We start from the raw sequence: 10,243 nt of genomic DNA, 5'->3' as shown, positions 1-10,243 counted from the left end.
GCCCCGACCATGCAGAGCAGGAGCAACTCCGGCCTGCGGCTGGACAGCTATGCCCAGTTGGTGCAACAGACCATCCTGTGTCACCAGGTGGGCGAGTGCACCACCGGTTGGATGCCTGCCTGCTTGTCTGTGCGGGGGGGGGGTCATCTGGGGCAGCTGCTTGCTAGGCGTTTAGTCAACTAATTTTTAAGTTGATAATTTTGTATGGCCCGTGAATGATGTGGATGTTATAAATATCCAAATGGCCCTTGGCGGAAAAATGGTTCCCCACCCCTGGAGTAGGGGATCACTGGGGGTGTGGAGGTAGTTGTGAATTTCCTGCATTGTGCAGGGGGTTGGCCTAGATGACCCTGGTGGTCCCAATTCTATGATTCTAACCCAAACACCACTAAAAAATTAAGACATGATGCAGAGAGGGAAATGGAGGCAGATATGGGAGAGGGAAGATGGGATGGTCCCATGTATGTATTTTCCGCAGTCCCTGAACAGCAAGGTGGTGGTAGCTGCTATCCCTGCACCCATTTCCATGAGAGTTTCTGTTTTCCTGATGAAGGAGGGGGGCAGGAGACTCCCCATGGATTTGCAGGTAATGGGAAACAGAGAGTCAGCATGGTGTAGTGGTTAAGAGCGGTGGGCTCTGATCAGGAGAACCGGGTTTTTATTTCCCACTCCTCCACATGAGCGGCGGAGGCTAATCTGGTGAACTCGATTTGTTTCTCGTTCCTCCATATGAAGCCAGCTGGGTGACCATGGGCTAGTCACAGCTCTCTCAGTCCCACCCACCTCACAGGGTGTCTATTGTGGGGAAGGGGATTGTAAGCGGGTTTGATTCTTCCTTACATGGTAGAGAAAGTCGGCATATAAAACCCCAACTTCTTTCTGGGTAAATTCCACAGTAAACCCCATGGGAGGAGGTGGACTTGCGTGTGACTTTTATTCTCAGAAAGGTGCCTGCTGTTGAAAAAAAGATCGCTAATAAAGCCAGTGCTGAAATCCACACTTTGGTTTGCTTTTTTTAGAAAAAGAAGTTTATAGATATATATATATGCAAATTAGTCCATTAAATGATTTGCATAAAATGTTTGACCAACAGCAACTAAGAACCCTTAAATTCCCTCCTCTGACCCACAAAGAGTAGCAACCCTACTCCTGCTAACAGGCTTTGCACACATACACACCCCTTATGCACAAGTATGGCTCTCCTTCACACACACACACCTTCTGGCCCTTCCATCTGCACTAGCGCGAATACGCAAACCTGAACGCACGTTAGATGGACGACGATACCTCTGAAGGCAGCACCATGGAGCATCACATCGGCTGGTGGGATCAATATTACCTGCTGTGCATCAGCGTTGGGCTGTCCAGCCCCAAACGTTTTGGGATTTACATTCAATTACAAGCGAGTCTGTTGCACAACAGCACGGCCACGGGGGCTTGTGTCGTTTGGCACAGCCCCGTTGGAAGTAAGGCTTTGGGTGTGGCCAGGGAGGCTACAGCGGGTGGCTCTGTCCTTCCAACACTTACTTCGTCACACTCGCCCGTTTGCCAGCTTGCAGAACCCAGCGCCTGGGCATGATTGTCCGTGGCCGTCCTCCCGAGAAAAGACACGTACCCCAACGCCCTTTTCTCACGCAGAGTGCAATATACTTTATATGGTCACATTCCCTGCCATCACACGCACACACACACACACACACTCTCAGGCCTTGGTATCCCCCATGGAGGAAATTTGGAGGCTCTGCACGCACATACGCACAGGGTCCGTATCTATTGGTTTGGAGAAACCAAATGCGCATCCGCCTCTAGCTATTAGTCATAAGCATCCGCCTGTGTCTCAACGTAGAGCCGCGGGGGCGACCTCTCCCTCGCCGGGGAGTGCCGCGGGGGCTTCTTGTAGCCACAGCTGCCTCTCCCCGGCCAGCGCTAACCAGGGGTGGTCCAGAGAGGCCCTCTTCCCTTTCGAGGGAGAAGAGGGGGACAGGATCAGCCGGAGTCTTCGTGGCCGCAGCTTCAGGCTGCGGAGGCGAGGCGGTGGGTGCCGGCGCAGTGGCTGGCGCGGCAGTCTGAGAAGCCCTCTCCTGCCGGGCCGCCGTCCTCTCCTGCCGCAAGGACCTCAGTTCGTCGCGGATGTCAGTGAGGACCCCGAGCAGCCGGAACTGGAGCTCCCTGTCGCGGGCCCGCTCCTCGCGCTGCTGCGCCCTCTCCTCTTGCCACATGGCCAACTCCTGGTGGTACAGCTGGTCCCACTGGTCCTCCATGTCCATCAAGCAATGGAGGTTAGTCCGCCACGTTTCTCGCCTGCCATCCCGCAGGTGCGAGCACCCCATTCTCCTCGGCAGAGGCTGAGGAGGCGGTACACGGTCCGCCTGGGGAGACTCGGAAGAGGGCAGCGACTCCTCCGTGAGAGCCCCGGCATGGAGGGGGGACCTGGACTGCTGCTGCTCGTCGTCTTGCTTCTCCCACGCGGCCCCCATCAGCCCCCGGGGAAAGGAGCCCATCTCTGCACTTTGGTTGGCGGTTTCCTCCTCCTCCGGCTGCGCGGGGCGGAGTGCTCGGCCCAGGGCCGGGATCTCAGAGGCGCCCCCCTGGCCCCAATCTGAATGGGCATCTATCGGATCCTCCGGCAGGGACGTCGCCGAACCTTGCGAGTTGCATCGGCGGATTAGCGCGGCTTGCCGGACAGCTGCTTTCCCATCTTCCTCAGCTGACAGCTGCGACTCCAGGCCAGGCTGCGAGCCTAGCCCGCCTTCCGCCTCTGGGGCATCTTGTTCCTCTTCCTCAGACATGGATGTGTAGGAAACCAGGGATTCGTTTCTCAGAGGAGGCGAGACGGTCGACATTTCCAGGCTCCGCAGCTCTGGCCCCGACTCAGCTGAAACAGAAGAGAAGGAATATCAATCAATCAAATCTTATTTCAATACAATATCAGCTCTGAATAAAAGTCAAAGTTAGGTTAAAATAATAAAAAGTTGGTAGTTCTGGGAGGGATGATTTGAAGAGGAGGAGGAAAGATCTTCTATGGGGAAAGGTTTTCAATCAGCCGTTTACGAATCCCACTAGACCAGAGGCAAAATTTGGCTACTTGAGTGGTTATCTCTCAAGAGGAGTCTGCTAAGAGAAGGGAAACTTTAGCTTCTTCTGATCTCCCAGGAAAGGATGACAATATGGGGAGAACGTACTGCGATTTTATATCGTTGCAGAAGGGACATTGTTTTGTTGTTTCCACTATCTGTTTTGCATGGGCATAAAGAGAAAGAATAAAACTCAGCAGAGACCAGGGTCGCCCCACTAAGACCCAGTATGGATTCCTGGGCAAGCCCACCATTCCTGGAACCCCGAAGGGGAAAAGGTCCCTAGAGTCCATCAAGCCTAACTCCCTGCTCAGTGCTAAAAACCCAAAACTACGGCTTCCCTGACAGACTGCTGCCCACCCAGCTGGATGGCAGAGGGGGGATTTTAACTCAGGTCTCCCCGACCCTAGTCAGACATTTTGGTCCTTACACAACAATGGGAGTAGAAGACGATGACAAATTGGTTTTTATATGGCAACTTTCTCTACCACTTAAGGGAGAATCAAACTGGCTTACAATCACCTTCCCTCCCCCTCCCCACAACAGACACCCTGTGAGGTAGGTGGGGCTGAGAAAGCTCTAAAAGAGCTGTAACTTGCCCAAGGTCATCCAGCTGGCTTCATGTGTAGGAGTGGGGAAACAAATCCGGATTAGCCTCCGCCGCTCATGTGTAGGAGTGGGGAATCAGACCCGGTTCTCCAGATCAGACTCCACTGTTCCAATCCACTGCTCTTAACCACCACACCACGCTCTCTCTTGCTCCATCCCCCAATTCTAGAAACCGGGAGTCTGCTTATGCAATACGTATTCCTCTCAGTTCTTGTCTGCTGAACCAACCTCTTCCTCAGTTTCCCCATTGTTAAGTCTGGAAAAAGCCAGACAAATAGAGGCAATTATCTGCCCCAAAGAGAGCCCAGAAGAGCCAGGCTCACAGAATTCCCTCTCTTGTCTCAGGATTTCCCTCCCCAAACATAGTGAGTGGAGACAATCCCATGCATCAGGGGTGGGCAGATGCTAGCAGACTGTGGGATACGCGGGTGCACTGTCACCTTTACCTGAACTGCTCTGCCCTTCGCCTCTGCTGTAGTCACAAATCATAGACGGATCGGGGCTTTGGCCGGCCAACCGTGGGACCGTGGAGCCCTCCATGGTGGGCAGAGAGGAGGGCTGCCCATTGGTGTCGATGTAGATGCCGGGGTGACTGGCGCCAGGCTGCATCGGGAGGAAGGACTGCTTGGAAGCCCCCGGGAAGAAAATCTCTGCAGCAGGAGAGAACTGCCAGCTTTAGAACTCTTCCTTAAGCATCGCACATCCCAAGGACAAAGGACAGGACCCTGTAGACCAGCGGTTCCCAAACTTTTTGAGTCATGGAGCATTTTTAAGGAGAGAAATTCGTCATGGAGCACCTAGCACCTATATACTAAACTAAATGACACTAGTATTTTTAGGATGATTCGTGGAGCACCAAGTGCTCTGTGAAGCGCAGTTTGGGAACCGCTGCTGTAGACTGCGCCACTAACGGTGGCATTGTGCTCTGGCCCCAGAAGCCCTTTCACTAGTTCAATAAGTTCTTCTGCCAGCAAGAGAAAAGCCTGTGCTGGAGCAAAATACCGCTGGCAGCAAATGGATCTGAGCCAACATAGTGATGAATGCAGCAAAGACGCTCTGAAAAACATCCTCTCCTACACCATTTTCTAAATATCAGATACCAAGACACAAAACTGCCTTATACTGAATCTGACACTTAGTCCATCAAGGTCAGTATTGTCTACTCAACACTGGCCATGGCTCTCCCGGATCTCAGGCATGGCTCTTGCACATCACTTCCTGCCTGGTCCTTTTAACTGGAGATGCTGCCGGGGATTGAACCTGGCACCTTCTGCATGCCAAGCAGATGCTCTGCCATTGAGCCACAGCCCTTCCCCATGGCTCTCCAGGGTCTCAGGCAGAGGTTTTTCACATCACCTACTTGCCTAGTTCCTTTAACTGGAGATGCCAGGGATTGAACCTGGGGCTTTCTGCATGCCAAGCTGATGCTCTACCGCTGAGCCACAACCCCTCCCCAAAATGGCACATCGCATGAACACATGAAGCTGCCTTATAGTGAATCAGACCCTTGGGTCCATCAAAGTCAGTATTGCCTACTCATACTGGCAGCAGCTCTCCAGGGTCTCTGGTGGAGGCCTTTCATATCACCAACTTGCCTGGTCCCTTCAACTGGAGATGCCCCTGGGGACTGAACCTGGGACCTTCTGCATGCCAAGCAGATGCTCTGCCACTGAGCCACAGCTCACCTGGGTCCAGGACGATCTCCGGCTCGGAGTCATGGGTGGGCTGAAGAAAGGTCGAGGCCACCATCTTCTCGAGGGGAGTGAGGCGGGGCTTATGGGGGGGTCCCGGCCGGTGGAGAGGAAGGGGCTTCTTGGCTGTTATCTTCTTCTTGACGTCCAGCCGGAGGTCTCTCCACTTGTGCTTGAGGTCATCGATGGAGCGTTCCGTGTAGCCCAGGAAGTTGACCCGGCTCTGGATCTGCGTCCACAGCTGCTTCCGGCGGACGGGGTGAGCCCGGAAGGACTCGGATCCATACAAGGCGCTGAAGTGCCGCACAACGTTCCACACCAGCGTTTCCGTCTCGTCGTTGGAGAAGTTGGCTTTCCTCTTCCGGCCGGTCGCATTTGCCTGAGAGGCCGCAGCTGAGGTGGAGGGGGGAGAGTCAAACCGCGGTCCCCATTTGTCTCTCTCTCTCTCCGCCGCTGAGGAAAACATCGGGGGTCCGCGTGCCAAAAGGAGACGTAGGAAGCGGAAGCCAGAACGGCCAGTTGTGCAGCCCCCCCCCCCCCAGTGACGATGCGCAGGGCTCAAAACCGTTCTTGCTTGAAGTCCCGGAGCCACATGGATTTGAGCGCCGCCACCGCTGATCAAAGGCCTGTCTGGGAGTCACAAGGCCTCATCCCAAAGAGCCCTGAAAGAAGAAGCAAATGTGAGCAAAAAAGAGAGAGGAGAAAGCATTTCATTATCTTTAATTTTTAATAAACCTGCTTTTTAAATTCCATAAAAGCTAACTTTTTATATCAGCAAATTGAGTTTAATTCTATTAACTACTCATTGATATGAAAGTGTAATCTTTTCATAAAGTAAAATATATAGATAAACATATAGTAGGTCAATGTAGTTTTAACCAATCAATATGACGTTGTGTTAATAGTTTTATATTAGTCCAGGTTAGAAGGATTATAAACCCATTCTAGTTATTCACAAACAGTAACTTGTCCTAGAGATGTATTGAAGGGAAGAACTGTTATGTCGTGTGGTTTGTATGTTTTTTGCTGTATGTTGTTGTATGTTTTATAATATGTTGGGGGGGAAATTAATAAAAAAAGAGAGAGAGAGATCGGAAGCCCTGGGAATATCAGTGCCGTCTTCCCAAAGCTGAGCGTGCTGCTGCGGGAGAACCACAAAATGAAGGAGTTGGGTTTTATATGCCGACTTTCTCTACCACTGAAGGAAGAATCAAACCTGCTTACAATCACCTTACCCTCCCCACAACAGACACCCTGTGAGGTAGGTGGGGCTGAGAGAGCTGTGACTAGCCCAAGGTCACCCAACTGGCTTCATGGGGAGGAGCCGGAAAACAAATCCAGTTCAGTAGATTACCTTCCGCTGCTCATGTGGAGGAGTGGGGAATCAAACCTGGTTCTCCAGATCAGACTCCACCGCTCCAAATGACCCCATCAAAGCAAGACGCTGGTCCACACTGAACTGGTAAGGCTAGTTGAGGCCTGGGCTAGAAGTCCCAGGTGCGAATCACAGCACATTAGTACAATCACTCTGCTGCCTCAAGCAAGCTGATCTCGTGCGGCTTCAGTCCCTCATTGGTAACACAGCACTGGGCTACCTTTCAGGGCTGTTGTAAGATGACCAAGCCAACAAACTGATCCAGCTGAGAATTTAGGAGAAGTGTCATAAGAACGTAAGAACAGCCCTGCTGGATCAGACCAAGGTCCATCAAGTCCAGCAGTCTGTTCACACAGTGGCCAACCAGGTGCCTCCAGGAAGCCCACAAACAAGACGGCTGCAGCAGCATTTATCCTGCCTGTGTTCCACAGCACATAATACAATAGGCCTACTCCTCTGATCCTGGAGAGAATAGTTCCCTTTCATGGAGGATTAACATGCTGGAGGATGTGATCCCTGAATATCAGTACCCCACACGCCGATGCCTGTTCTTTATCTTACAAAAGGCGCCAGGGGTGACGTCAACAACAAAACAAGATGAATTTTATTTTACTTCCTTTCTCCCCAATGGGGACTTATAGCGGCTTTCACCAGTCTGCTGTCCTCTGTTTTGTCCTCACATCAACCCTGTGAGGTAGGCTAGGCTGAGACCAGCCCAAGGTCAGCCAATGAGCTTCCATGGCAGGACAGGGATGTGGGCATTGGCCTCTCAGAATGTCCTACACTGACATCCTAACCACCACACCACACCGGCTTGATAACCAGCCGCAGGGGCCTCGCGGAGTATTAGAGGCTGGACTCTCCTGGCTACTTGCTAAAGTAAGCAGCAAGCCCTGGAACAGGAGAAAGCACAGACATCTGAAGGGTGCCAGGATGAAGGGATTTAGGAGATTCAACCACAGCATTCAGGCTTGACACTGTACTGGTGTTTCATGCGGTCTAAAGCCCGACTTAAAACCTGATGGAGGACCTATGTGCATGCAGCAAGCGTCACAGTTAAACTGGAATGTCCCCCACCCCATCCAAAGCAGCTGCGCAGCATGCCTGATTTGGGGAGGGGCTGTGGCTCAGTGGTAGAGCCTCTGCTTGGCATGCAGAAGGTCCCAGGTTCCATCCCCGGCAGCATCTCCAGTTAAAGGGACTATGCAAGGAGGTGATGGGAAAGCCCTCTGCCTGAGACCCTGGAGAGCTGGTCTGAGTAGACAATACTGACTTTGAATGACCAAGGGTTTGATTCAGTATAAGGCAGCTCCATGTGTTTCATGTGACCTTGTTACACTTCCGATGAAACCAGGGGTATGCGCCACTCCAGCCTCTGGCAATTGACTTTCTCAGGGCAGAGCCAGCAGCAAGAAATTTTTGGTTTTTACGGCCACCTGATTGGCTGCTTGACAGCACCACATCACTGCGTGGCCTACGTGATCCCTGGCTGGCTGGGATGAACCCGGGAAAAAGTCAGGAAGAGAGGCCTTTCCTAACCAGGAGCGCCCAACAGAAAAATAGTAACACGATGGACTGAACATAAGAAAGGCCCTGCTGGATCAGACCCAGGCCCATCAAGTCCAGCAGTCTGTTCACACAGCGGCCAACCAGGTGCCTCTAGGAAGCCCACAAACAAGACAACTGCAGCAGCATTGGCTTGCCTGTGATCCAAAGCACCTAATATAATGGGCATATTCCTTTGATCCTGGAGAGAATATGTCTGCATCATGACTAGTATCCATTTTTACCCCCTCTCTTCCATGAACATGTCCACTCCCCTCTTAAAGCCTTCCAAGCTGGCAGCCATTACCACTTCCTGGGGCAGGGAGTTCCACAATTTAACTTTGACAGGCTTTGTTTTTGATCATTCATTCTTCTCTTAACTCTCAGCACAATCGTGATGGAAACAGTGCAGTCTTCAAAGAAGAAAAAGAAGCGCAGAGGAAGCGGATGCTGGTGGTTTCCCTCCCCGTGAGCTGTTTGCAGGGAAGTAGCGCACATGCATAGACTTCCTCTGTGCGCAGAGGCCGTGCTCGCATGGGGGCAGCACGCTTGCGTGCCTGCGCTACACACGTTGGTTGAATATGAGGGTCATGTGTAGAGGGTTACTGCCCGTCAGAGTCAACAATACTGACCTTGATAACGCCAGGGTCTGACTTGGCCCAGGGCAGTTTCATGCATTTAGTGGCAGAACATGTCATCGGCACGTAGAGCTTCCCGGGTCCGATCCAGACTGGCTGACAGTAAATTCAGCTCTGTTTCCACACAGCACGAATGTTGCTTTTCATCATTTGGTAGCCACTGGCAAGGGGGCCCAGTGAATGAATTCTGTGCCTGCGCAAATTCCGATTCTCTTGCTCCCGGATAATAATTACGGCAGGACTGGCCTCTTCATTTGCTCCAGCAAAATAAACTGACACCTCGGGTTACCTGTGGAGAAGATTTTATTCCAGAGTAAGTTTCAGAGGGGTTGGTCCGCAATAAAGAAGAAGTGTTTTTATATGTGCCAACTTTCTCGACCACTTAAGGAAGAATCAAACCGGCTTACAATCACCTTCCCTTCCCCTCAACAGGCACCCTGTGAGGGAGGTGGGGCTGAGAGAGCGTGAGTAGCCCAAGGTCACCCAGCTGGCTTCGTGTGTAGGAGCGGGGACACTTAGGAGTGGGGACACTTAGGCACGGGGACCTTAGGCGGATGATGAGAGGGAGGGCACCTTGGCCATCTTCTGGGCATGGAGTAGGGGTCACTGGGGGTGTGGGGGAGGGTAGGTAGTTTGGAATTTCCTGCATTGTGCAGGGGGTTGGACTAGATGACCCTGGGGGTCCCTCCCAACTCAAGGATTCTACGACACAAATCCAGTTCCCCAGATTAGCGCCCGCCGCTCACGTGGAGGAGTGGGGAGTCAAACCCGGTCCTCCCGATCCGAGTCCACCGCTCTTCCCCACGACACCACGCCGGCTCGATTCGAGTCCAGTCGAACCTTCAAGGCCGACAAAGAGCTGTGCAAACAGACACCTGTCAGATCAAAGGGGGTTCCCTTCCCTCTGAGGGCTTTCTTCCAAGAACAGCTTTTGCTGAAATGGAGGAGAAATGCCCTTTCCTTTCGCCACCTCATTATTTCCCCCAGTTTCTCTGCACAGCACACAGGCAAAGGGGCCCTCAATGATTGGGGCTGCTTCAAGGAGGGTTTCAGGCTGGGGGGGTTCATGTTTTCCCATTTTTTATACCCTGGTTTTCTCTAGACCTTTAAGGAGTCTCAAAGCTGCTTCTGATCGCCTTCCCTTCCCACCCCCCACAACAGACACCTTGTGAGGTCGGTGGGGCTGAGAGAGCTCTAAGAGAGCGGTGACTAGCCTAAGGTCACCCGGCTGGCTTCAGGGGTAGGAGTGGGGAAACCAAGCTGGTTCACCAGATTAGCGTCCATCACTCATGGCCACTTTGGAGGTGGACT

At 52.4% G+C, this 10,243-nt stretch overlaps 1 protein-coding gene across 1 annotated transcript; it reads right to left on the bottom strand.

The window, feature by feature from the left end:
• Window positions 1-1,805: 1,805 nt before the first annotated feature.
• LOC130484257 (uncharacterized) lies at window positions 1,806-5,840 on the bottom strand. The gene is made up of 3 exons (XM_056857159.1): window positions 5,369-5,840; window positions 4,130-4,333; window positions 1,806-2,875 (listed from the first exon to the last, which is right to left on the bottom strand). Exons 1-3 carry the CDS (start codon window positions 5,838-5,840, stop codon window positions 1,806-1,808), a joined length of 1,746 nt encoding a protein of 581 aa, XP_056713137.1.
• Window positions 5,841-10,243: the final 4,403 nt, after the last annotated feature.

Source organism: Euleptes europaea, chromosome 11 (genome assembly GCF_029931775.1).
Source record: "Euleptes europaea isolate rEulEur1 chromosome 11, rEulEur1.hap1, whole genome shotgun sequence".
Lineage (NCBI taxonomy): Eukaryota > Metazoa > Chordata > Lepidosauria > Squamata > Sphaerodactylidae > Euleptes > Euleptes europaea.
This window is presented reverse-complemented; position numbering and strand designations above follow the sequence as displayed.